We start from the raw sequence: 27,984 nt of genomic DNA, 5'->3' as shown, positions 1-27,984 counted from the left end.
ACGACTCTTGATCATTGTTCATTATAAATATATAGGCATGTTTTAAGTTAATCGGCATGGATACGTTACAACGTACTTTCTGAAACTTCCGTACAATATATTGTCCGTTTTTTTTTCATCGTTTCTTGTGTGGATGGTTATCAACGATGGTCATGCCATTATCTGTTACTTCGACGTCTAAGCATGTAAAGGCGGCGCACCAATGCTTCACACTATAATAAGCTCCCCTAGGATATGTTTAGGAGCCGTACATCATAAAATCTGCGCTCAAGTGAATTACAGCACTGCAGGTTTAGAAGCTGTATGCATGCCACGGGCATGATAGATACTAAGTGCACAGAAGCTGCCCATTGAATACAAACGCGACGGGGCTGTAAGTTTCCTTGAGTTCAAACATGTTGTCTGAATCAGATATGCCGCTGAATGTGTATTTCATGAGCATTATCACTGCAACAACACACAGTCTCCCAAGTAAAGCATTTTTTTATTCTTGGTGAAAACCCACGTGATGGGATACAGCGATGGCGAGTTCATTATCTTCTTCAATTTACAGTCACTCATAGCTATAAGGGTTATCTGCAGAACACGTCATGATGACAGCCATTTTATACAAGAGAGAGAGAGAGAGAGAAAGCAGAGACGTTAGATACTTCAACTGTGGCAGCATGGGAAAGGCTGGGAAGGATCAGACACGATTGGCCCAAATCTGCTGTTAACAAACTGAGAATATGTGGTCCTCCAGTAGCTATTTCACACAATCCACGATCGCTATCAACTGAACAAACCTTATTTTGATAGATCAATAATTTAGGAGGTATATAATGTAAGCGTTATTGCAATGACCTATGAAGAGGCCCCTACAGTCTGGTCAGGTTTCAGAAGTAGAAGGTACCATACTCATCAGTCACATTAATGGTGTCTTTACTTCTGGTTCTGTCTCCACAACACATGAAATGTAACACAATGTCATAGGTGTTTATACAGTTTCACTAACACTAAGGGATCATGATTTTAAGATCTTTAATTTGAAACAACTTCACTTTTAATAAAGAATAATCTGCTATGATCAATCGGTAATGGCATTTCTTGATCAAGAGATTCGCTTTTCTGCGATGTTACAGCAGTTTCACAGGATGGCCATTATCTGTATATGCAAGCCAGTTAACATAAATCATTTATACATACAATGCTCTCTTATAGCAATATAGCCACTATGATTTTATTTGGTCAGAGCTAGTCGGTACACGTATATATGTCACAGTACGTCTCAACTACAGCTACATCATCTATATAAAGGGTTTTGTACAGTTAGACCTCAACCTAACAAACATTTTGTCAAATACAGGCTCTTTCTCTCTCATGTTTTCACAATTATGCTTCTGTCCAAATTTGTCAAAAAACAGCTTCTTGTACTTACACAGTATCTTACAGTTTCAGCAAAACCCATAAGAAATATACCTTTAGCCTTATAGCCTGTGTACGGGGAATTCTATCAACATTTTATCACCAGAGATTTTGGACAGGGGGAGATGCTTTTAGTTAAAGAGATCTGGCCCAGTGTTCTTACCTCAATAATCTGTGTTGTGTGAGACAAATGGTTCAGCACAAAATGTAATGCAGCTTTGCTGTTTAACTGACATGGCAAATGGGATACTAGTATAACACACAGGCCACAGAATTATCCCTCAGACACCAAACCAGCACTAATAGGTACCAAGCAGTTTACCTTGTCTCCAGCCAGTCTACAACCCTCAATCCTCTATCTAAGATACAACTGCAGTACAGCAGCAGTGTCTTTTCCCCCCTACAACAGCACTTTTTTCCCCTACATTTTGCATAACAGCCCACTGTACAAACCCATAATGGCACTTTCTTGTTATTGCCAGCCACTGCCTGCTTTAGCTGTGCCACAAACTGCAGTTTTAACTGTTGGTGATAGCAAACCGGGGCGAAGGGTGGTGCAATTTCTGTGACCTACGCACATAACCTTTCCTTACAACAAGGTGAAACACAAAAAAGGAATAAACTTTTGTCCTTTAGATTCATCTCTTCTCAACAATACATTGATTTTTTCAGCCTATACCTAGATAATACAATTCTTAACAGAATCAATTTTACTCATAGCCAATTTTCTTTGTCTTTTATCTTATTCCTGACAGAAAATTCCATTTATAAAGATTTAAAGAAAAAAGGACACATTGCACAATCACTGGCTGCCAATTTGTAAACTTTTGTGTGCTTGTGCATTTAATATCTACAGCACGACCAATAAAATAAGGCCACATCAATTCAATTTGCTGGTTCACGGATATTTAAAAAATAAAGATATAGCAAGCAGACATCATAAAACTAGAGGGTAGGGAGGAAATGTGAATATAACAGTATCCACTCCATAAAACCGAGCGCACCAAACATGGTTCTCAGGCTTTGTTTTTTGATTAAGTGTTTCCAGTTAAGCATATTTGTTTTTAGTTTTCTAAAATCCTTGAACCAACAAATCAAACTGGTGTGACCTAAGCTGAACTTTAAAAGGACCCATGCCTGACATTCGAGAAGTGTTATCATAGTTTGGTTGGTCACTCAGGTTATACGGGAGAAAGAATCAAGAAGTGGTATTGTGTTTATTTACCTATATAGTAATAGAAGCAGCTCTGGGTTAGAGCTGGAATGACACTGGCTAGGTACATGTACCGGGATGTGGTCATCCAACAACTCAGTAACTACAATTTTCCCTTAGAGCCCCCGCCCTGCCTATATCTCCAGCCCTTGGTAGGACGGACCCTCCGACTCTGGGGAGGTTTGCCGCAGTCGCAAGTGCTCTATCGTGTTCTGGAAATGCTTGTTGATCTGATCCATCTCTTCACTGGAGTCCAACTCGGGCAGGTCTTCTCTAATTTTCTCTATCAACTGGTTCAGGACTTGGACATTCACCTGTGAAGTGGTGTAGAGTTAGAGGCGTTTGTTTAACCAGATGTCTAAAATATTCCTAAAGCACAGATACTTGCACAGAAATAAATAGCTATGATATAATGAGGACTACGGGTGGGTACCAGTACAGAAAATTCAGGTACAGGTACGTTCGGGTCCAGAGGATCAGGTCCCGGTCTGGACCTGAACCAAATTGTTTGTGAATGGGCGATACTCAAAACAATGGGTCAATTTCACTTCCAAATCTGTTTCGGTGGAGTATCCTATCTTCACATAAAGAACACTAACTGCTTCTGTTAACTTAGATCAAGTTTGATTTTAGTAAAAATGACTTGTACAGAAATGAATAGCTATGATATGATGAGGACAGAATCTGTAGTAATACTCACTGCCTCGTTTCCCTTCTCATAGAAGAAGATGTATCTGTTGAGGATCTCGATGAAGAGCTGGACCTGTACAGACTTGTCCATACACTGGTTGGCGATACGTAGTCCCTTCTTCAGACACTCCATCACACGCTTACCGTCCTGAAGCTGGGAAGGGGGGAGGGATTCCATTATACCACAGGAAATACCAACACATTCTGACTTTGATACCTGTCTGCCAATTTTGTGATCTACAACAGGTAGAAGATGAATAGCATTTTATCTTACACTGTAAATTGTACCATAAGGAATGAATTGTGCTTTATAAATATATCAGAAGAGTTCCCATATTCTGAACATCTTAATGCAATGGATAAATTTCTATTTTTGATGCGCCTAGATAAACCCTGTATATCAAACATTATCTGTTCCTATATTTACATGTGTACAAAGAAGCGAGAAGATGTCAACCATCCTGTTAGCTTAGCAACTTTAAATAGATAAATTGTATCTTGTTGTCTCTGCATATGTCTGTTATGTCTGTTATATCAATGACCTGTACCTAGCCCATGGAGGCATGAATGTACAATAAAGGTCTTTCACTCATTCATTAAACTGAAAAATGCAATCATCACAGAATTTCTCATGTGTGCAGCAACATGGTTATAGTTGATCAATCACATACATTGGCTCTGGGAACAAAGTCAGATTTGATATCATCAATAAAGCATACCAGGAAATAACACTAAACTAGTTAAGAAGACAACCGATGGCATTATCATAACAATCATGCAGCAGACATGTGTCAATCACACAGTTCCCTTCCATGATCTCCACTCTGATTGGTGCATGATGCAATGTGTGATCAAACTGTTGTTCAGCATTAGTGCCCCTGTATGAGGATGAGTTAATTGTTGGTGCTGTGGTTGAACAGTTAGGATTACTGATTAGTCACACAGCATGGAACAATCAGGTGAGTCAGACTATTCCTGCGGACATTCTCCTTCTGTATTCACCTCTTTTGGTTCTCCCCTCTCAGGACTGGCCTCTCCGTTCATCTAAGAACATGGGAAGAAAACTTACACTTTCAAAAGATTCATGCTCATAACCTGTTCCTTATTTGGACTATATTTTCTAGACTAAAAGAGTCACATCCAGAGCTGTCTCCAGCTTTAAATTTTTTCCCGTCCCAGTCATAGTTTGTAAGCCCCCATGTGTGATTTTCCCTGGTAATATGTAATTTTATGTAAAATTTTAAAATAATTAAATGAATTTTAAATATGTAATAAAGTACATTTTCAACAGTTTCATATGCCATTTTGGGACAGCTAGGGTAAAGTTATTTTCCGTCCCAACAAGCAAATTTTGTTCCCGGGATGGAAGGACAGGTCCTGGAGACAGCCCTGGTCACGGCCCTGATTCGTTAAAAAAAGGGCACTAATCTTATCACCAATTATGAGCACCTTATCATGAACTTAACTGTGCTATCATTTGGATGAACAAAATCAGGAAAACATAGGATGTGTTGTTATCCTGTACCTATATGTTGGGTGTTGTTATGGTAGGGAAAACAGTAAGTTAACAACTTGTAGGACTAGGTATTGCTCCATAACTACCAACAGAGCAGCATGAGCGTACACACCTCTGTGCCTTCCCCTTCTCTTGTCTTGCCCGACCAGAAGAGATGAGAACAGATGCTGACCCCCCTGCACTGGTCTGGCTTCTTCAGCAGCTTGGAGGCCGCCAGCGCACACTGCGTCCTCAGGGGCTCATGGTTCTCCTCACCGAAACACGACATCCTCTCAAACGTGGCGATAATGAGCGTGATAGCTGCCAGCTGTGCTTTGGAATCACTGATCTCATCTTCATATAATGAAAAGGCCTGTTGGGATCAAAAATCACCTTAATAAAATTTGAACCTATTTCCTATAAAGCCATATCTAAGATTCTACAGAAGTTAAGGGTCAACTCTATATTGTATGGTGCTTTTTTATGCCAAGTTCATCATAGTTCATCAACTTTCCACTTTCTGCTGATATTATAGGAAATTGTGATCTTAAGTCAAAAGCATCATCCATGATCATAACTTCCATTCATACATTATGAAATTTGAAAGGGCATGTTTTCAAACACCATATTGTTCCCACTTTTCAAGCAATAGCTCCCACCATTGACATTCTACCCTGAGACAAGCTGACAGTATCCTACCTGGGACATGAATTCATATGCAACAGTTTCGTAGTTCTCGAAGCTGACCTCCCCGCAGGCCAGTGCCCCCTGTAGGAAGAGCCGCAGGGGCAGCTCCGAGTACTCCGCCTTGATGAGCGCACTGATGGTCTGGTGGCAGAACTGGAAAATCTTCTGGCACTTCTTCTCCCACTTGTCATCCTGATGGAGAGAGAGAGAGGGGAGTCAAACTTAGGAACTCTGCAACATCACCATCCTCATCATCATATTGTTCCATGCCAATACTGCAGCCTGGCCACAGCCTTCTCATTTACCTCTAGCAGGTCCTGGTTGGAGATGTTCTGTATCTGTATCTATATAGCCAGTATAACCACCCTTCATGCACCATGAATACTTCTCAGACCAGGAAACTGGCCAGTTCCTTCACCAGGATGTTACGTGTTGTATACAACAAACCTTGGTGAGAACACAACAAACAAAGACCTGTATGGGATCCTTCCACCCATCTCTACTGAAGTCAGGCGACACCTGTTCAGCCTTGCTGGACATGTTACTCAACATGGCGATCCAGCTGGTAAACTGCTCCTTTGGTCCCCAGAAGCAAAAAGAAGAAGAGGCCGCCCATACCTTACGCTATAGAACTTAATTGAATTAGAGACTGGTCTAAGTGATAGGGAACTAACTACAATGATTAATGATAGATTACATAGAAGCAGAACTTTGTTAATGCGACAACTCATTTAGGAGTATGACTATGTATGTATGTATGTGTGTATACTGTTGCCTTACCTCCTCAGACATCTCCTTGTATCTGAAGGCCAGTCTGAAGGCAGAGAACACCAGGGGAGGCAGGGTGAACTTTATCCTCTTGTTGCCACCATTACCAAAGTGTTTTCTGGCTGAGTTCAGAATCTGTACAAAGAAAAGAGTCACAAGTTAACACAGTGCAGGTAATTGTTTTATAAAGGATGGGACTTACAAACAAGAAACGTACACAAGCTTTGAACAACATAACCTCTGATCCACAAACATAGCCATCTACCTTGTGAAGAGGAAGTCTCTCACTATAGCCTCCTGTACTTTCTAAGTCTAAATTTCTACTGATTCGCTATAGGCTAAAAAAAACACCCATTGCTTCTATAGTGAATGGTTATTCCTGCGTGTGGCATAGAGTGTAACTGTTATAAACAGCATGGTTGCAAACATGAGACTGAAATGGTACTAGCCAGAACACAACCTTGTTGTACTAAATTTGATAGAAAGATTGTTAACAAGCCTGACCATGTACTGCTGGTCGGGGTTGTCAGAGTTGAGGAGAGACATGAAGCGTCCCATCAGGTTCTGTTCCTCGGAGAAGTCCTCAGGATCAGGCTCCTCCTGGGGCTGGTCAGCCTGGTCCTGGACCAGCGAGGAGACCAGCTGCAGGATCTGGTCCGTCTGGGGGGATACGGGATATCGATACATGGTTACACATTATGTACAAATCCATCTAGTCTGACTCTTTCAGTCCAGCAAGGATACCAGCTGCAGGATCTGGTCCGTCTGTGGGGATACAGGATACTGATACATGGTTAGACAGTATGTACAAACCTATCTCGTAAGGCTTCTTCAGCCCTAGTCTCTCACAGGCCTTTAGCCAGTCTGTGGGGATACACGATATCAGTACACAGTTACACAGTAGTAAAATTCCATCTAGTCTGACTATTTCAGTCCAGCGAGGATACCATCTGCAGGATCTGGTCTTTTTTGTGGGGATATTGATACAAGGTTAGACAGTATGTAAAAACCTATCCCATCTACCTATTTCAGTCCAAGTATCTAGTCTTCTGTAACTTAGGTCTTTTGTACTCACAGCTTTGGTCAGTGCATGTCTTAATCTTACAGCATGCTGAGCTTCTAAAACTAGGTACAGCAAGATACCTGCAGCAATGATCAGTAGAATTTGTATCATCATACATGATGATTGGATATGTTGATGCCCTACTCTCCAGCATGTGTACTGAGGCAGCACCACCTAACCATACATGACTCACCTGCTCAGCCATGGGAATCTCTGTGCCATTCTCCAGACAGTTGTTGACAACATAGATGCTCATGTTCTTTCTGGAGTCGTAGTCAAAGTACTCGAAGAGGGGAGCGAAGTGCTTGAGTTCCAGAACGGTCAGCACGTTGTTGTACGAGTCGATTGGAATCTTCAGCAGGCGCGACAGTTCCTTGGAAACGGCACTGCTGTTCTCTAGGCTTTAGATGACATAGTGGGACACTTCTATGTGTACTGCTGTACCAGTTAACATGGTAACACATTTTCATAGAGCAGAACTGAACAGATACAAAGAGTGTAGAAAGTTGCAGCAACATGTTTGCAGGAAAGAGAAACAAACAGATAGCAAATTCACAACATAAACGCAGGGGTAAAGGGTTAGCTTTGGGTAACTGGATGGATGGCAAATTCCACTCTATCAAGGTAAAACAAAGGGAAGGTAGCTGAATGTACTTGTACTTGTATGAGGCCATGACAAGACAGTAATTTGTGTAAGTACTATAAGGGTAAGTGGCAACTGAAGAAACGGTATGCATATTGTTGAAGTGATCAAAACGAAAAAAAATTGCATCATGCTACTTTAGTACAGGGAGAAATTACATCTTCTTTTATAGAGGACAATGACTATTGAAATCAATTCTTTTACCCTTTTCAAATCAATCATTTGAATAGAAGTGGCTCAACGTGTGGAAATGCATACAGCATGGAACATATACAAACAACAGTATCAGTAGCAAAGGTGACCAAAGCAAGAAGAGAAGCTTTTGAGAGGAAGGAAAAAGTCCAACTTACAATCTTGACAGGAGGGTGAGAGGTCGCAGAGAGCAAGAAGAGACGGCAGGGAGGGAAGCAGAAACAACACACGTGATTCACGCTGACGGCAACAAACAATTCTCCAGTACAGAAGGGAACCAGTGGCAACAATAACCAAAGTTACAGTAGCAGGTCTAGTTAAGGTGCACACAGAAGCGAAATAACATCCACAACATATACCATATAAAAACAATGACAAATCTGCTGATGTATACATGCTCCAATAGAAGTATCAAATATAAAACAATAAATATTGGATTATCTACAGTGTTAACAGCTATTTCACTACCAAAAGTACATCTATTCTTGGATGTTGATATAACATTAGATATGCCTGGATGCTGATAAGGATCAATCAAGAGGATCAACTTGGATTAGAATTAACATGTTGTTGCAGCAAGGTAACAAAGATAGATATGTCAAACTTTATTGCCTTTACAAAATATCTGACAGGAGATGGTAGGAGAGACCATGCCATGTACTCACTGTTCCAAGTTGAGCTTGTTGAAGATCTGCACAGTGGTCTCCAGCACCTTGTCTACATACTGGATCTTCTCTGGGTAACACTTCAGGGCCAGGTTGATGAGTGACACTTGGAGGGACACGATGTCTTCTGTGGGCATGTCTTGTCGCGCCTGTGCAAGTGAACACATACACATGTCACCAAACTCAATTACTACTAAGATTCTTCCGGAAAAAAGTACTTTCAATAATACTGCTTCAGGTATAAGATTCAGTATTACAGCTACTCAAGCACCTGGATATGATTTTGGAAACGGTCAGATGTTTCAGTCAGCCATCAGGTATCTTGCAAATGAGTGTCACTGATGAAAAACAACGAATGGCTGTCTGAAACGTCTGACCGTTTCCAAAATCATATCCAGTTGCTTGAGTAGCTGCTTTTTGGGCGTATCTCATTACCTTTATGTCTAACCTTCATCGATATAGATTCAGTATAAGTTCTTCCTACCTGTGTGACAGTTGCAACCTGCTGGGAGAATATATCAAACAGCTGGATGTCGTTAGGGATACCTGGGCCATCATCTCTGTGTGCAAACAGGGCCAACCTGGAACAATACAAACATTCGCATCACCAGTCATACAAAACAGAAGTTCTTTGTATATCACATTCACTTCTAAACCAATGTCCTTGGTTGTTGTTTTTTGCAGTCAGATGTACATGTAGAACTTTACTGTTAGTCCAACACTTCAAAAATAAAACTGACATGTCTCAAACATAGCTTGACAAACAAAAAGTTACAGTTACAGAGAGGGTTATGAGAATACAGCAAGCATGAAAGTTGGCACATCCTGTACCCATACTCATGTACTATGCTGGGTTTGGCATGACTTCCTCACCTGTCCACGAGAGCTATGATGATGTTCTTGACGTTGACACTGGCATGCAGCTCGGCACAGGAGCGCAGGAAAGGGTTGAGGGTCTGCAGGTGGAACTCATCGGGGAATACCTGGGGGGCAAAGTCATGTCACATACAGGGACTGGTCAGACTGCTTCATATTCCAAAAACAATTTTCTTTGCACGTATGCATGGCAGAATATCAGAACCAAAGATTACTGTGTGTAACCTACCAGTTTCACTGAAAACTGCATTCTTACAATATACAGTGGACAACAAGTTGCATGTACTGACCTGTATAATACACTCCATGAGGTACTCCTGTGCAATGGCATCCTTACAGCTGACCACCTGCTCCAGGATACCTGGCAGGACCAGCTGCAGAGGCAGGAACACACTCAAAGTTAAAATAACACACATCATTCATGTACCGATAAACATCTGCAGAATTAACAATTCTGTCTTCTTGCATAGGTGCTGTATGTCCTTTTTCTCGGATCGTCTTTATTAATAACATTAGATTAAGAAGGTACTTGTAGTCCATGTTGTATTTACATGTACCTCAATAAACATTACCATATGTCATACAACAAACTGCCTTACAATTTGAAATTCTTCCTATCTCTGCATGCATCTAGCATGGCATCACCTACACTAACTTCGTACTAACTTAAGTTTTCTGTTGTACTCAACAATTGCAAAGAGACGTTAACTGTTGAATGACAAGGCTGAAAACTCCTACTAGTAGGCACTACATCAACGGTAGGTTGTGTCAAAGTACTGTAAATGCATTTAAGTTTTCAGGGATTCACTTTTGCGGTAGCGGGAAAATGGAGTGTTCGCAGTGGTTTTAAGCTAGCGGTAGCGCCATATTATGCAGTCTCATACTATAGTGGAAAAATGTTCGCGGTGATGTGGTCACAGCAAAAACCACCAACATAACACCAACGCAAACATTTCTGCATTACAGTAAACCACGTGGGTACCTTCTGGTATCTCAGTAGTAAAGCATGCGGGGTACCTTCTGGTATCTCAGTATGAAAACTCCTACGTATAACACCAACGGTAGGTTGTGTCAAAGTAAACCATTTGGTACCTTCTGGTATCTCAGTAATAATAGTTACAAGTTTTATTGCAAATTCTTGCCCGTGGGCTAATTGCAGGTAATATAAAAGATTCAAACAGTGTAAAATACAATATCACAAGTGTCTACTCTAGTCTAAAACTAGTAAAAGCTAACTCTAGATCCTGGGTTATTGGGTTCGACTCCTTTTTTTAAGACAGTGGTAGACGAAAGATCCCACCTTTTCTAATAATAGTAATAAACCATGTGCGTACCTTCTGGTATCTCAGTATGTTGACCTCCTCCAGCTGAGACAGGCGGACCAGGTTGGTCCCCACCAGAATGCGCAGCTCCTGTCGTTCCTTCTCCCGCTTCTCTCGGTCGCGCGTGTGCCCCTGGTGCTGCATGCGGACCCACAGCTTGTTCATCTCCGCAAAGTTCAGCAGGATGAAGTCGATGGAGTCCTTGATGTCTCCACTTCTGATTTCCACCTCCCCTTCCTTTACAGGCTCCCTGGTAAACAACAAATGTCAGCAGTGGACAGAAAAGAGTAGCTGATCTATCACTTTCTTATATGAATATGGTTAGGAAGCTCTCTGCTTCTTTCTTTCAATATTTTACAAATGATGATCTTTGCAGTCCTATTATTATGCTGGCTGTGGATGTATATGTATCTATATCTAGAAAGCATAACTCGAGAAGCTGTGAATGTATCTAAAAAGCATAACACGAGAAGCTGTGAAAGTATGTTCATCTAGGTGGGTGATGAAGGGTAGGATTAACAATGGGCCTCCTAGTGGCTTTCTATGATCCAGCAGTGGAACTTCCGAGTTAAATATCATGTCATAGTAATGATTTTTGAATGGTGGGAGTTCTTTCCCTGAAATATTTCCATGATTTCTCCTCAACTCGAGCCAATAAATGATCATTCAATGGCAGACCCCACTAAAATGACGTCATAGATACATGTACAAGGAAGTAGGATGAAATGGCTGAAATGACAAAACCCTCACAGCCAAACCAATAAATAAACAAATAAACAAACACTCACGGGTTCTCATTAGGTGGACAGTCCGGGAGGCTGTTTCTGGTCATCTGCAGCAGGTAGTTCCTGAGGAACAGGCCACGCAGGGGGTGCTGCACCCCACGGCACATCTCCACCAGGTCCTTCAGGATGTCCTTCCTGCAGCTCTCGTTAGACTTGATGTACACCACACCCACCGTGATCAGGAGATATCTGACAAAGAAAGAGGCATTCTTTTAAAAAATCATATCAAATCTCATTTCTAATGAATTTGGCTGATCTGGGTGTTCCTTGATAAAAATGGAGGCAGCAAATTAGGGGCAAAAATTCAAGACAACAAGAGAGAAAACTGGTCACAGTAGAGAGAAGGAGGTAAGAATATTCTCCTACCACCCACCATAATAAGGAGATATTTGACAAACAAAGAGGCATTTTTGTGAAAAAATTTGTATCAAATATCTGTTCCAACAAATTTGGCTGATTTAAATGGTCTGAAATTTTCTTAAAAATGGGTCGCAAAAAATAGAGGCAAGCATGAAAAAATTCAAGACAAGAGAGAAAACTGGTCACAGTAGAGAGAAGGAGGTAAGAATATTCTCCTGCCACCCACCATAATAAGGAGATATCTGACAAACAAGGAGGCATTTTTGTAAAAAAATTGTATCAAATATAATTTTCCATGAATTTGGCTCATTTATGTGGTCTAAACTTTTCCTAAAAATGGGATGCAAAAAATAGAGGTAAGCATGAAAAAATTAAAGACAACACTTGTCACTGTGAAATCAAGGGAAAAGGAGGTAAGAATATTTTCCTGCCTCACCCATTTCAAATACAACAGCCCTTCTTTATTCCTTCAAGACTACATGTACATTACAGGACAAACTGAAAGCATCACAGTACCACAAACATGTTCATCCAACATAAAAGGGTAAACTATGACTTTGTTAGACCATCAAAGAGTCATAGCTACCAATAACCATAGCATAATGAATGCGCATCTAGTCTAAGAAATATAATTACTGTTCTTTAGCCCACACACAGGCCAGAATTAGAGGACACATTTGGAGATAGATAATTAGGTGCGTGGCGATAGGTAATTAAGTGTGAGGCTGTCTGCCATACATAATAGTACGGGACATCCTGTAGTGTAAATCACATGGCTCAGGATGAAGGAAAGATGTGACTGGAATAAGCTTTGGAAAAGTCTCCTCACAGGCTGGACCAAAATAATTGCCTCCTACAAAATTCCTTTCTTCTAAGTGAGACATATGTAGAATCACTAACATTTCTTATTGTGCCATCATTCTCAAATGTAGACTATATCCACTCTGTGCAGTTTTGTACGACAAAAAAGGATGCCCGGGATAAACAAGATAATCTTCCTACGTAGCTGACATCCATAGAGGAATGGGGCAAGTAAAAGATTCTTCTAGAAGGACATGGCTTAGGAGAAGCCTTTCTACTAACAGAAAAACTCTTCCCTAATGTAAGAAACATATGCAGGCTAAAAGCAACATTGAATAAAATGAGGGATCTAAAGACAGTGCTGTTCGAACAAACAACAGCATGATAAAGACCTGGCTATGAAAGATTGCAGTTGTGTAAGATCAGAGTCACAGCTAGTATAAAAGTCATAAGATTAAAACCATCTCTCATGCAGAGTCCAGAGAATAACAGTGCCCTAAATCAGTCTACATGGCACAGCTGCGTGGGTGGTGATGCAGTATCTCAGGCAGTAATTTCCACCTCTAACAGACACAGAGGTCAGAAACAACATGCTTTTAGTGACCTTCTCTCTTAGCACCTTTTATCACATCACATTTTGCAAATGTTGATTTGTAATTTGTCATGCCTATAGCTACAGTTTGATACATTTATCCAGAACAAAAATATTTCAATATTCCACTTTTATACTAGATAAGGGATTGATGAAAATTTGCATTACTGATTTCGAACCTTGACATAGAACTTACAGAGGCTATGAAATATAAAGCATATTTGTCCCCATATGTACATTTGTATTGGACAGAATGAAGACATAAATTTTGCAGTTGCATACAGGTTACTTATTTCTCTTGTTAAATGAACATTTTTCCTCACGCGTCCAAGGCTATTCCAATGTTCAGTGAATTAAACGGTATCACTAATGGTCTCAAACCAATCCTTGACAAAAAAACAGTTGATCCATTCCCGCTCATCTGAATGTATTACAGGTTACACCCCGACCAATCGAATGGGGACATCCCTCGCGAATGTGCACACTCCTCTAGAAAATAGGACACTCCTCGACTTTCAAGGGGACGCTCCTCTGGGCAAGGGGATGTTCCTCCCTCAATTAGGGGACGCTCCTCCGGAAATGGTATGGTCATCGGGCATAGGGGACGTCCCTCCAACACCCCCGCCGGCCCGTGGAATCGGCCGAAAACCCGACAAATCCCTTTCTAGTTCATCTAAATCACAACATCCAAAACTTTAACCCCGCCAGTGCTCTCGACAAACATGACACCTCGCCAGGTAATGATAGTTTTTGATTAAAAATTGAGGCATGTTGGAAATAAAGCTGACCGCCGGCAGAACATCACTTCTCTTCAGTGTTTTAATGGCGGCGTATCGCACGCCCGACAAGCACAACATCGAGTTTTAGCCTAAATATCCGCGTGCTTGTCGAGTTTTAAGGCCTCCCTCCCTAACACACGTACATGGGAGAAGTTTCTAACACGATGTCAGACCAAGGACGTTATATCAGACGTAGTTATTCGGGATTTTTTGTACAACGCGGCTACATGGCCCGATACCGATCCGTGTGCTTGTCGAGACAGGCCCCCCTCCCCAGCACACGTACGGGCGCCCGGTTCTCTGTCACGGTAAACCGTAGTTATCGAGCGTTTCCAGTACACCGCGGCCTTTTTACAGGCCATAACAGATAACTACGTCTGACATCGTTTCAGAAACTTCTCCCATGTACGTGTGTTAGGGAGGGAGGCCTTAAAACTCGACAAGCACGCGGATATTTAGGCTAAAACTCGATGTTGTGCTTGCCGGGCGTGCAATACGCCGCCATTTCAAAACACTGAAGAGAAGTGATGTTCTGCCGGCGGTCAGCTTTATTTCCAACATGCCTCAATTTTTAATCAAAAACTATCATTACCTGGCGAGGTGTCATGTTTGTCGAGAGCACTGACGGGGTTAAAGTTTTGGATGTTGTGATTTAGATGAACAAGAAAGGGATTTGTCGGGTTTTCGGCCGATTCCACGGGCCGGCGGGGGTGTTGGAGGGACGTCCCCTATGCCCGATGACCATACCATTTCCGGAGGAGCGTCCCCTAATTGAGGGAGGAACATCCCCTTGCCCAGAGGAGCGTCCCCTTGAAAGTCGAGGAGTGTCCTCTTTTCTAGAGGAGTGTGCACATTCGCGAGGGATGTCCCCATTCGATTGGTCGGGGTGAGGTTACCAAAGTAAGTTTCTGAAGCTTTTATCTTCACAGCAACTACCATCAACATGAGAAGCACGTTTGACTGCGAGCATTAGGATGTTTTCCAATGTGCAAATGAGTGAGGTATTACACAATGTTATGAGACCGTCTCACACCCCTCTGGACTGCCCAATCAGCCAAGGATGACCTACCACTCACAGCAGGCTGGCCAGGGACAAATGGTCTGACTATTTCAGGAAACTGACTAATTAGCAGGTAACATGAAATCACAGTGGGCTATCTGAGATTTAATGGGATTTTTTCCATCCATCAATCCATACACAGCTTGTAGCAACAGGTACAATGTAAAAAGGCTTCTGAAAAAGCAAACCATTTACTTGTATATATGCAACCAGCAATGTTTTCCTGTCCAACTCATTGTTTGGGATCCCATGTTGTTAATCTTCATCATTAAATCTATGAAGCTTACAATCAAATCAAAAATAACTTTTAATCAATTTCATATCATGAAATTAAGATTTTTGTAACTGGTGGTGTAAAATTTTTGTCCATTCTAAAGAAGCAAATTTCCATCTGTGAAGGAGGACAGGCCCTGGCGACCGCCCTGCATTCAATATCTATCATAACATTATCATGGGACATCCTTACTATAGACCTGAATTCAGCAAGGCACTGTCTACTACTAGACTTGAAGCTTTGGTTTGTGATATGTCAGTAACTTCATTCTCAAGTTTATAATCACATCAATGGAATCTAACATAACAAGATTGTGACATCCACAAGGTTACCTGCAGGACAATGCATGAATCTATTTCATGACCAGAGTTGTTTAAAAAGCCAGATATTACACACAAAAAAACATTAAATGTCAAGTGCAGTTGGGTCTAAGATCTATTTGAAGGACACAATCTCAAAATAAAAACATTAATCTACATTCAGGTCCTGTTGATGATTGAAATCTTTCTTTTTACATATCATTACAAGCAATTCTATGAAGGAGAGGGAATACAAACTCCCCTCCATCCACTCACAATCTGGGGATGATGTTTCCCGCGTACTGCACCAGCTCGTACAGGTCTGCGACCTTCCGACCCTTCTGGAACTCATCGCACAGGTAGATCTCTAGGTGGCGCAGCTCGTCCGAGATCGCCATGTCTGTTGAGCAACAAGTCAAGGAGCTGCTTTTCTCTTTAATAATGCCTATCCATACTACCTGGGCAATAAAACGGCATACAAGCCCTTTAAAGGGTACGGTACTCCAATGTTTGCAAAACTACGGAAAAGCCATTTGACAGTGGCAGATAAATAGTGTGTAGTCTTGAGTAGCATTCATCAACCTTCAGCACAAACTTCATCAATTGATTTCATTTTGTAAAAACAGGAGAACTCTCAACAAGAGAACAGTGTACTGTAACTTCAAGAAACTACTAGTACCCGGTAACACACTTCCTGCATTAGTGACAAATGAGCTAACAATGACACGCTGGAAGGATACACAGCTCATAGTAACTCTTGGGAGTCAGCATGGACGTCCTGAGCTCACTCAGCATGTTGGAGGCATGCTTCAGCCCATCCATCAACTTGGTCTTGTCCTGTACAGACATGGAGGGGACAGCGTTCTCTTACATTAGCTCAATTGCTTGATCCTGTCTTAGGACCTTTTCAGAGGAGCACATATATTCTATCTCGTATGTCTATACATTACTATGGACAGACATTTTCATGTGAGTATTAGCAAAAGTCGGTGAAAAAATAGTTATTGCTACATTTCACATACATAAATAGTCTTGTCTGAATAGTTAGCAATAATACCTGCTGATAAAAGGGAATAACACAAGCATTGAAGCGGATATTCCAGGATGCTCACATGTTTACATACAACATACAACAGACATGTATGGGTAAGTGATAAACAGGTTTTGGATGATGGATATAACACCAATACTTGTTTTTGTAAGTTTCTACTCATCAATAACTTCTGACAAAACTTTCACCGGAGTAAGACAACATGTGTGTCAAAGCATCATTCTACTTCAGTTTATAAAGACAAGTCAACTTACCAGACATCTTTTCATCTGGAAGGACTGCACCTTGACCACCTGGAGGGCCTCATCCAGGAGTTTCTCCTGCTCCTCCTGGGGAGACAGCTGTGTCTGCGGCTGGAACACATAACATGCAGAGATATCAGACAAGAACAGGTACACAAGAACTGTTAGTGCATCCTCCCAGGGCCTTTTTATTCCTCGTACCTACATGTGTACCTTTTTTGGTATTTCTTTTAGGCAACTTCCCTTCTACAAAAAGCTTGCCGATTTGAAACCATCAAGAGGAAGAAAAGGTTCAGTTGCTAAGACTTAGGACTAACATTCCTTTCACAGTATTTACTTCTTAAGCGTAGAAGGGAATCCTAAGCATTGACATGCGTCCAGGGTGACTGCCCAAAAAAATAGTTCTGATACCAACTCCCTAAATTTCTTTCCTATTACACGTATTAAAGGTAATACACTTTGTGATGGGCTAACTTAAAATGGTACTGTTATGATTTTGTTGAAACACTCTTCCTGCATATTCAGAACACCACCTCGAAAATGCAAATCCTCTAAAATCAAACTTTCACAGCTTGTACATGGGTAAATGCACGTCAAAAAACTGTTCAGAATGCTTGCTCCATGAATCAGTATTAACAGCCAGCTTTGCAAGACAAGGTATCAATACCATATTCAATATATCCTGATCCTGCAACCCCTCCTGAATACAAAAGTAGGCATTACCACCCATGCTCAAGGAGATATGAGGATTTGCTTCAGATCTATACATGGCAAAACCAACTCATATATTTGTGTAAAGGATGTAATGTATTACCTAGTTTATTCTGTAAGTCTATACTTTACGTATTAGGCTATACATGTTAGGCCTTGAAGATCAGTCAGTGATTGTACAACACCTGACAGACTGACACAAAGTTACTACTAAAACACTAACAGTGAAGGCAGATGCAAGACTTGAAAAACATGTACATTCAACACTTCTCATTGGAAAAAGAGCTGACAAGTTTATGCATGGTGCGGACCTGGCCATGTACATAGATTCAATTTTACTTGCCCAGAAACCCTTTACGATTATTTGTAGTCCAGCGAAACAATAGTAACACCCATATTTGTCTTCGCCATGTTTTCGTTATGTTTTCACATTCTCATCTGCATAATTCATGAGGAAATGCCTTTTTCGCTGGATAAGACTTTCATACTTTGAGCAACTTGTGCTATTTGGGTAGACAAGGTTATGAACTGCGACAATTTAAGCTAATATTAGTAATAAGGCCCTTACTTCCATAATGAATGGAAAATATTCATAACAAGACACTTGAAAAGGTTAAAACTGTATCATTTGGCAAAGGTACAACATTGTGTTTTCATCTTACTTCAAAATCAAACTCATCCTGCTATTTATCTTCCATCCAAACCCATGATAGTTAAGCCCTAGGGCCATCCCTTGTTTGACCTGTTTGTGAGACTCACTTCACCTTTGAATTCCCCTTTACCCTGAGGACACCGGCAGAGTGTGCATCAATGTTACTGTCCTTATCATAAATTTTTCATTAACACGCAGTTTTCCTGATCTCTTGACAATGTAAAAAAAATCGGTCCCCACCACTGTACGTCAGCAGCCCTGCTGCATTAGACTAATCATATTTCTGGCAACAGTAGACTTATATACCATCACCTGGACAGGCTAAAAGCACGCAGAAATTAAATTTGCCTTCTGGCATCTGCTCCCACTCTGGTACCATAGCATAAATGAAACACACAATTGAACAATTACTTTATCCATCTACTGCCAGTAGTATAATGAAAAATACAACAAAAGGACTTTGAGCTACAAGATGTTACATTAGCATTTTAGATTGACCTGAATACTTTACTGTGATTTGCATTTGGCTTTCATGTAATGTATGTGCTGGAGTTGTCATTTTTCGATGGGTTGACAACGGTAGATATATTTTGTACATATCCAAAAACAACAACCTGTGACTCGTATCATGAGAAGGAAAATACACAACGCAAGGTCTTTCCATGGCCCTAACAGTAACTCAGGAAGGAGTCTAGGATTTACATCATATGAAAAGACTAAGATAAGTGTACAAAATACACAGTTGTAAGAATGGGCAAATAGTACTAGTACATTAGGTATAGGATAAATAGGAATAAGATAATTAGGGATAGGATAAATCTACTGAAAATCCTTGCAAAGGGTTTGATATATTACAAACCCAATTACACAAACACATCTGGCCATAGCACTTTTGCATACAAAGGGGCAACTTTGGCAGCCATCCATACTAACCTACAGTATGGTAATTTCCCAGAACTTGCTTAAGCTTTCTTGTTGAAATCATTGCAACATATGATGCTAATTTCAAATTCCCGTTTTGTCTAAGTATCACAAACCCGCTTGGTATCACTTAGTCGTTTCCTAAATGTTCCAAAAAGAATTTAGAAGATTTGTTTCAGTGATGCAGTAAAACTAAGCGTTTGACATTGTCTCATTGTCACGATACCTAAAAGAATTGCTTCATAGATTTTATTGCTAAGAAATTGTCAGTCTGTTCCTTGCTGTTATTGATGCTCGTGACAGTCTTTTACAGAAAGCTAATCTGAAATTTCAACTTCCCAAAGGAGATGATGTTCTGAACTGGTTCACATGTCACTAGGTCAAGCATATTATTACCTTATCAACAACTGCCAAGCATCCCAAACTGAATGTACAGTATTTGGAAAAGTTCCCAGCCAAAAATTGAATTCATCATGCAATGTCTCCATCCAACATTGATCTTGATTTGTAGCAAACATGTCTCCTTGGTAAGTTAACATCAAGGCTCTATTAAAGACATAAGGCTGGGGTCAGTTCTGTATTCAGCAGGGTGTTCTTGCTGGACCATTTGGTACCATTACCAAAAACCTGCACCATGAAAGACTGAAATATTCCCTTTCATCAAAGGTTTCAAAGAGGAAAACAGCAAGAGTGAGCATGATGATGGATTCCCAGCTTAGTTTTACATCTTGGCAACTGAGATGAACTTGGAATTTACCATGCAAGGCATATAAAAGATTTGGCTTTCAATAGTTTATGAATGTCACTGTCTTATGTCTTGCACAAGGGAAAAAAAGATTGCATTTATGTGGACTTTTTGTCTTTTCCAATATACATGTATCTCTTGCCTTTGCTTTCTACCCTGCACAATATTGCTTCAACTTCAAGCAAATGTTGTTGAATAAATACATTCAGTTTGTATCTGAGAAAATATACATTTCTAGCAGCCTGCGATGCTATCATGTCAACAATAGTATATTAACTAAAATCTAACATGATCACTATATTCACACTTACACTGAAAAACAATGTATGATATATGATGCAAACTGAAACCAAAGTCACACTTACACTGGGAAACAATGTATGACTATGATTTACAATGCAAACTGAAACTATTCCAATGGACACAGTATATAGCCAAAAACTTGCATGGATTATATGATAGGCAATGTACAAACACAGTTAGATACTAAAATTCTGACATACCTGCTTCACAGAGTCCTCACTTGACTGATTGTAAAAACAGAATGATTAAGTACGCGTTAGAAACAACATGCTAAGAAACAAAGTCAGCAACACTAAATCTCACTCCTGGTGACCGTGTAAACAATCAGTTTCTATGTTGAAAGCAAAAAACAATACTGTAGAAGCAGGTATGTCTATCATAAGGTCTGTGGCACCTAAACTAAAGATTGAAAACTTTCTTTGTGCAAATATACATGTATTTAGAAGGCAGTAAACTCAAGATACTCAATTTTTTTCTAAAGTGACTTGTATCATTAACAAACGTATGTAAGACTATTGAAAATACATGCATATATGTGCAATTGTGCTCAATGTGAGTTGCAATGATTGATGAGGAATAGATAGATATCTTGGTATTGCAGCAACTTGCTTCATTATTATGATAGTTATAACATTACTTCATGTAAAGAATTCAAAGGTGTCTTTACAAGTCAGACTGACTTCAGATGTTCATGTAACTGTAACCTGTTCCCTTCTTCCAGTGATCATGGCCATCTCATTTATGACACATCACATTCACATTTATGACAATTGTCAAAACCATAGACCAAGTCAAAGGTAAAAAAAAGCAGTAGTCCGTAATGTAGGTCCAAGCTTATGCTCTATCTGCCCTTGAATTGAAATCTGGTGACATTACTTGTAAAACGTAACTTGGTTGAAGGACAGAGAGGTAGACAATAGTTGTCCACTTTCCCAATTTTCCTCATTGTCCAAAATATAACTAAAATGAAACTAGAAATGATGAAATATAGTACAGTGTGTATTAATATATACCTCACTCTGTTCTGAACGTGACAGTCATCATAAAACTTCACTTAGATTCAGGGATGTCTCCAGCCTTAAATTCATTTCCGTGCCACTCATTGTTTGGGCGTCCATAGTATTAATTTTCGTTGTAAAATCTTAAGTTTACGAAAATGCCTTTTCATCCAATATATTGCACAAAGTTCAGATTTTTGGGATATATGTCCCAACAGAGGGACAGGTCCTGGAGACAGTCCAGCTTTGAGTTTGACCACAATTGACCACAATTATTTCTTGATATGATGGCTTTTTCCCTAATCGCTATATCCAGGTGGATTTACATTGGTGGATTACACGTACATACATGTATCATGTTATAAAATACTGCTATAGCAATTAATAGTATGAATATACCATCACATATAAAACGTTAACACAATCAATGTTTAAACAGTTGTAGAAGCACCTGTCATTATCTAAACTGAGAAAAACTGTTATCATGAAACGTTGAAATGAAAATGTTTCCCAAGTGTAAGCAGAGAGTGGCTGGCTAGAAACCCAATCGTGCAACTGAAAGAAATTTTCGAGTATATCTACTGATTTCCCTGATAACTCGTTGTTGTGAAAATTCTACTCCTATGTAGGGGGTGGGGTGGGGTGTTGGCCTTTGCCCTCCCATCATCACCTCTGCTTGCAAATCGTAAAAAACTTTCACACAGACATACAGACGATGTGATCCTTCCCTCCTCAATCAGTATTTGGAAAATATTTCTAGGATCACTACCTAATAGGTACGAACGGGAACGTGTGGGACAGAAAAGGGCAATGTACACAGTCAGTTGAGTATGACTGCATCCCATCATCCGATCATGGGACCCGGCCATGTTTGATTTTAGGAGGCATGGCTAGTCGGAAGCTCCGTAAAGACTGTTCTGTCTCTGTTAGCAATCATCTATATGTCGCACCATAGTTATCAATAACGACTGAGTTTCTTCATGAGAATTGAAGTAATGTAATTTCATTCTATTCGCGATTCTAAGCACTAATTTAGGCCACGAAAACCGGAAATACACAAAGTGTACTCACCATCTTGGATTCCTCACGTGACTGCCATCACAGCAAGAAAAGTAACGAGTTAGCTCATTGGCTGTTTGTAGTCAAACCTAAGCTTTCAAATATGCAAATAAAGTAGGGTCAAACTCACCTTGATTTCGGTCTCTAAATCTTCCGATTGAACTCATTTACTACTAGAAAATATCTATACCCAATATTTTGTGCACATAGTAATGAATATGTAGTATGCAATAATATTTACGGCAAATCTAAAAACTTAATCCCACTTTTACCCACAATGCAGTATTACATTTTGCCGCGAAACTCGAGATCAGCTGATTCCGGAGACTTGCAATATCCTGCAAGTCGACGTCGTGGTTGATCTGCTTGTTCTGTTGCCGAAAAAATCGTTCCCCGAGCTCTTACGCAGTTGCCTTTATCTTGAAGTGATCGGCAAGATGGAGGGAGAAGTGGTGAAGAAGATTGCCCCAAAGCTTGGAATTTCTGTGCCAAACACAATTAAGTACGACTCACGATATGTTGTGCTATTTCCTTGAGCTTTATAATATTTGATTGTAATGATAAATTTTTTTAAGACTTTATATCCGTACTACCGTCACAGATGAACTTACATTCAATATTTGATTGTGTTCAACTTCATCATTGCCAACATAACTTGGCTAGACAAGAAACGAGACATATCATTTTAACTAACAAAGCTTTAGTGTATTGGTAGAAACAGCAGTGCCAGTGTCTCCTCTACTTGTTCCTTAGGAAAGCTCTTGAGTTGATGAGGATGTGTGACGCCAGGTGTACTAACCTGTCCTCCCTGGGGGTGCAGGGGTCATGTAAGGCCGTGCTCTGTCTGGAGCTGGCGGCTAGCTGTCAGGATCAGCCTGTCAATAAGGTTGGTACAGAGATGTTGCTCTTGTTGTTTAGTGATTACATGCATTTGTCGTTTGCTCCATGTTCTCCTGCGAAATTGTTGATCTTTTAAATAGTGGTACTTTGTATAAGCCTTCTCACCAAGGAGGTTCTACCAAGTCCTTGCTCTCACAGAGATCAGAACGCATGTGTGGTGACAGTAATTCTAGGTAATATGTCAAAGGTAAAGGCCGTTAAAAAGAAACCAAAACCGGTCTGGACATTGTAATGCAAATGATAACGATGGTCGAGACATGGACTATTTTTGTTTCGGGGCCTTAACCTTTGACATATTACCTAGAATTCCTGTTGCCGCACATGCATTCTGATCTCTGTGAAAGGGCTTATTGCATGAAGTGGTAAACTACCTTTACGTGTAACATACCACAATCCTTGGCATTGTCCTTGATTTATCACCTGTTACTTTCTAAACATAAGCCTCAAGTACAAGACATAATGCAGGATCTAGGTTTCTCCTCCTTGTTAACCCTTTCCTTCACCCTCTGTGATATGTATGTGTGTGAATATGATTGATTGAAATTTATGAAATGATTTTCTGTGTGTGTCTATGGTAGGACATTGCAGTGCGGCTGTCAGGTGTGTCCAAGAAAGTTTACAGCAATGCCCTGCAGACCCTGGGGCGGCTGCTGGACATGCAGCCCAGGGCCAGTGTGAAGGACCTCTGTGTTCAGTTTGGATGTGTTGGGGCTGCGGACTTGGCAAAGGACATTTTGCACAGGTATTTCACATAAACATGGCATGTATTTTCTACTGACAAATGTCACAATTCCTAATTCCCATATTAAAGTTGATTATTCACTCGATTATTTGCTTATTGATTAAGATGGACTAAAATATGCACTTTGCTGTGATGTTATGTCAAAATAACAAGTGTTCGGGTGATCTCAATTCCATCTTCTTCCCCAAAGGTATCAGGATGAGCTTCAGACCAAAGTTTCCGATGCTGATATCTCACAACCAATGTTTCCAGCTGCAGCGGTGTATGGAAGTGCCAAGTAAGTCCACTGCCTTGTCTTAACAATAGAACATACTTTGTGTGTCCTTCTTTCTGTTGATTTGAAATGATTTTGAAAAACACATTTCCTTAAACATTGCAAAGCTTGAGCACAAACTTCAGAGTCGTTTCTCCATCAAAGAGTTCAGTAGTAACTATGTAATGTCCTAAGATTTATAACCTTCATAACTCTTGTGTGTATTTGTTTTGTACCATTTTTAGGCAGTTGAAGATAAAGGTGGATAAAGCCAAGCTAACATCCATTGCTGCCACAAGGAAAACTGTCTTTGACAAGTTGTGCATTGAGATGACCAAACATGCAGAAAAAATAGCAGGTAAGAACATTGTATAGTAGACAGATGCTCAACATTTGTCATAGTGTAAATCAGTATGAAATCAGAAATCTGAGAGTTTTTGTGAATTTCTCAATGCCTTAGCCCTACCCATCACAGATGTCTACTAGGTGATTCTCTCCTTTCCATCTTCCCTTAATTAATCTAACCTATCTCCCTCCATAAGGGGTCATTTGCCTGGTAGTTAACTACTCTACTGTCAAGATGGGGTGTTGGCCTGTAATACTTAAGTACCTGAAAATATCACCATGTTTATTCAGAACCCCAATAACTGCCCACACACCAAAAATTTTACCAAATCCATCAAAAAAAATCTGGGCATGCAATTAAGATGCAAGTGTATCAAACATTAAAGGTGCAGATTTAGAACAAGTCATGTTAGTCCCAATATACGTGTCAAATAAAGTTAAAAGATAATGACTGGTTGTGACTGGTTCTTACTGGCTTCTTGTCTCAACCTTAATTCAGAAGCAAAGAAGACTCCAGGGACTAAATCAAAGAGGACAAAAACATTTATTGAAGAACTTGAAGAATCATTCGAAGGTAAGTTATTTCAGGTGACATGCTAAGACAACTTGGTTGCTCCAAAGTGCAATGTCTATGATATATCTATACTCTATAGTATCAAATGAATTTGTAAGAAACATCACTTTGGTGTCACCGACTTGCTTTTCATAAATCTGGAGTATGGTCAATTGTCCATTATTGTAGTTACCAGGATGACAGTTGCAAGTACACATAGACCTAGAAAACAATTAGTCACCTTTTCTAAATGTGTTCAGTCACATAAACTGTATTGTGTACTTTCATGTACAAAGACAACTGTGCTTATTATGAGTTGTATGTAAACTTCAATGAACAGCTTGCATTTGCCTTATAGTTACCATTACATTTGTGTTTTACTAGATGGCAGGGACAGCTCATCTACAAAGGTTGCCCGTCTGTGTGACTCAGATGATGAAGAGGAAGACTATGAGGAGTGGAAGAGAAGAATTCTGGAGAATGCTGCAAGAGCTCTTGGGGAGAAGGATTAGTATTAGGGACTCTATTTACATTTTGATATGACTGTGGAGCTCTAAAATGAAAGATGAACATTTTGCTTTCTGAGTACAATCCAATTATTACTATAATAGAGAGTCTATATTGTTATCTGTTATTTGCACAAATCTTTGCTGTTCTTTGCTAAACAAGTAAGGCAACTGTTGTCTGCTGTCCAGCCACATGCCGTGTAGCTGTAAGGCACCTGACTTCAACCTGGGCTTCAGGAAGCCGTGTGAAGACACATTCTGCAGCTGTTGTAAAACATTCACCTGCAACACAACATCGAAATTGTATTTCATTCACCAAATATTATATAGAGGAATTTGGGGGGTTAATATATGAAATGAAATTATGAACCCCTGGTGCAGGTTTTATTTGTACCGAACTGTAGATAGTTTATCATGAAAACAAAATGAGCTATTTAAATTGATATCCTGTAGTTTTGTAAAGTTTTCTGTTAGGTTTGAAAATGCCCCTTGTTTGGCAATGTCCAATATCTTGCCACTACCGGGGGCTAATTTTGCATTTTAACAAATGTACATTACACAAAAATTATTGGCATAATCTTTTCACAAGGGAATGAAAGTGTAATACTTAGTAATGTTAGGACAAGACACACCTGGGAAAACTGGTCCTGGTCAGTCCAGTGGCACTGAGGGTCAACATATGCATCCCATAATTCCTTTGGCGAGATTCCCTGAAATGTGATAGGTTGAAGTCTGTCCATCTCGTACCTCTCAAACCGTGTGAGAGTGCTGTTACCATGCTGAGTCAGCCAGGACAGGAAGGGGGAGGACCTGCAATTTGGTGCTGACTGAATCTGTGACTTGCCCAACACATCCAAGATCTGTAAAATCAGAGTTGAAATGTTGTAACGTTAAATGAAGTTTCTATGATATACCATCACTAGCTGCGATCTAATATTTGCAAACCCTGAGCCTGAGTGGATGGGACTTTTTATGTTCCCACCCAATAAAATGGAAATGTTCTAGTAACAATGTTGGGAATAAGAGCATCAGAAGAAAATAGGTGTCAATGAAAATCAAGAGCGTGCACGCACACACATAATAATAATGATATTAAATAGGATTGACTGCTCTTAGTTATAGATGAACAGAGAAAAATACATTGCTATTGACAACCAAATCATCTTTATACAGCCTGAACCATTGTTTATCTACTGCTGTTGCTGTACGATATTTTAGCATGTAAGTCTCTATTCTAATGTTCTGGTATAGATATACTGCAGTCATCTATTAGGTTGCTGAGGAGACCATCACAGGCCTTCCTTCCTTAGTTTGAGTTTTTTGCTAAATGAAATTTTGAGGACCTATTGGGGTGGTGAGTTCAGTAGCATAAAGAGGATGTGGCAGAAGAGGGACCATCTATACACTAATACAGCGTCAGCGTTGGACTTCATTTGTAATGGTGATTCTTTACACTTGTTGTACAGCTTGCACAAACACATAGCCATTTATAAGTTAGATGAGTTAACTGACTTTACCTGACAGTTGGAGTGGCCACAAACGATCACATGTTCCAGGCTCCCTTGGCTGCATGCCCACTCCATGGAGGCAACCTCTGACCCAAGGACCTCCTTCCCATACAGCTTAGAATGGGGAATCAGGTTCCCTAGAACACCACAGTCAAAATGTTATCTTTGGTAGTTGCAGTAACAACAACAATCATTACAACAATGATACTTCTTGATGTCTGGTTACAAAATAGACCAGTTCACGGTTCCCTTTGCATACAGAGAACTCGGGGAAACAAATTCATCACAACATGTTGTGTTGTGATGATGCCCATGTTACCCAGAGTTCCACAAACAAGCCTAAGCTTTTTGAAAGAAAAGTTAGCTGGACTCAAGGCTTACCATGTCGAACTGGATCATCTCTCGTTAAGTTGATATGGAGCCACTATTTTCTGATATCAGACAGTTGCACCTAAAACTTACTCCCTATAAAATGTAAATCACACTTTAGCCATACCTGGACTACAGAGAACTACAGCATCATGCTG

The 27,984-nt window shown here is 40.2% G+C and overlaps 3 protein-coding genes across 7 annotated transcripts; 1 reads left to right on the top strand and 2 right to left on the bottom strand.

Annotated features, from left to right (window-relative positions):
- Positions 1-467: 467 nt before the first annotated feature.
- LOC118418458 (vacuolar protein sorting-associated protein 35-like) lies at positions 468-22,742 on the bottom strand. 5 transcript variants are annotated; one of them, XM_035824384.1, is made up of 20 exons: positions 22,663-22,680; positions 20,794-20,817; positions 17,274-17,372; positions 16,709-16,805; positions 16,245-16,368; positions 11,807-11,992; positions 11,031-11,268; positions 9,987-10,070; positions 9,694-9,803; positions 9,305-9,401; positions 8,821-8,969; positions 8,314-8,316; positions 7,514-7,721; positions 6,762-6,917; positions 6,270-6,392; positions 5,502-5,681; positions 4,936-5,175; positions 4,310-4,351; positions 3,318-3,461; positions 468-2,931 (listed from the first exon to the last, which is right to left on the bottom strand). In XM_035824384.1, the coding sequence occupies exons 1-20, from the start codon at positions 22,663-22,665 to the stop codon at positions 2,752-2,754; spliced, it is 2,487 nt and encodes an 828-aa protein (XP_035680277.1). In that variant the 5' UTR covers positions 22,666-22,680; the 3' UTR covers positions 468-2,751. The 5 variants fall into 5 exon arrangements, with proteins under 5 accessions (XP_035680277.1, XP_035680279.1, XP_035680280.1 ...); XM_035824386.1 differs by lacking the exon at positions 20,794-20,817 and having other exon boundaries at positions 22,663-22,742; XM_035824387.1 differs by lacking the exon at positions 4,310-4,351.
- Positions 22,743-23,025: 283 nt separating this feature from the next.
- On the top strand, positions 23,026-26,234 carry LOC118418527 (origin recognition complex subunit 6-like). Its single transcript, XM_035824509.1, has 7 exons — positions 23,026-23,152; positions 23,404-23,536; positions 24,129-24,292; positions 24,483-24,569; positions 24,791-24,903; positions 25,390-25,464; positions 25,828-26,234. Exons 1-7 carry the CDS (start codon positions 23,088-23,090, stop codon positions 25,953-25,955), a joined length of 765 nt encoding a protein of 254 aa, XP_035680402.1. The 5' UTR covers positions 23,026-23,087; the 3' UTR covers positions 25,956-26,234.
- On the bottom strand, positions 25,811-27,857 carry LOC118418545 (beta carbonic anhydrase 1-like). Its single transcript, XM_035824539.1, has 4 exons — positions 27,839-27,857; positions 27,467-27,594; positions 26,582-26,809; positions 25,811-26,231 (listed from the first exon to the last, which is right to left on the bottom strand). Exons 2-4 carry the CDS (start codon positions 27,530-27,532, stop codon positions 26,046-26,048), a joined length of 480 nt encoding a protein of 159 aa, XP_035680432.1. The 5' UTR covers positions 27,533-27,594; positions 27,839-27,857; the 3' UTR covers positions 25,811-26,045.
- Positions 27,858-27,984: the final 127 nt, after the last annotated feature.

The sequence above is a fragment of the Branchiostoma floridae genome, chromosome 6 (genome assembly GCF_000003815.2).
Source record: "Branchiostoma floridae strain S238N-H82 chromosome 6, Bfl_VNyyK, whole genome shotgun sequence".
Taxonomy (NCBI): domain Eukaryota; kingdom Metazoa; phylum Chordata; class Leptocardii; order Amphioxiformes; family Branchiostomatidae; genus Branchiostoma; species Branchiostoma floridae.
The sequence above is the reverse complement of the archived record's forward strand: the minus strand, read 5'-3'. Positions and strand labels throughout refer to the sequence as shown.

Bases quoted from the DNA above. Each gene is read 5' to 3' on its own strand.
- LOC118418458 (XM_035824384.1), bottom strand. The intron at 10,071-11,030 runs GTACGCACATGG...CTGCCTCTGCAG, and splicing joins ACATACTGAGATACCAGAAG to CTGGTCCTGCCAGGTATCCT. The intron at 6,393-6,761 runs GTCAGGCTTGTT...TTCTTTGTACAG, and splicing joins ACCCCGACCAGCAGTACATG to ATTCTGAACTCAGCCAGAAA.
- LOC118418527 (XM_035824509.1), top strand. From the start codon at position 23,088: ATGGAGGGAGAAGTGGTGAAGAAGATTGCCCCAAAGCTTGGAATTTCT. The intron at 24,570-24,790 runs GTAAGTCCACTG...TACCATTTTTAG, and splicing joins GCGGTGTATGGAAGTGCCAA to GCAGTTGAAGATAAAGGTGG. The intron at 24,904-25,389 runs GTAAGAACATTG...ACCTTAATTCAG, and splicing joins ACATGCAGAAAAAATAGCAG to AAGCAAAGAAGACTCCAGGG.
- LOC118418545 (XM_035824539.1), bottom strand. From the start codon at position 27,532: ATGGAGTGGGCATGCAGCCAAGGGAGCCTGGAACATGTGATCGTTTGT. The intron at 26,810-27,466 runs GTAAAGTCAGTT...CTGATTTTACAG, and splicing joins GTGGCCACTCCAACTGTCAG to ATCTTGGATGTGTTGGGCAA. The intron at 26,232-26,581 runs GTGTGTCTTGTC...GTTGTGTTGCAG, and splicing joins ACCAGGACCAGTTTTCCCAG to GTGAATGTTTTACAACAGCT.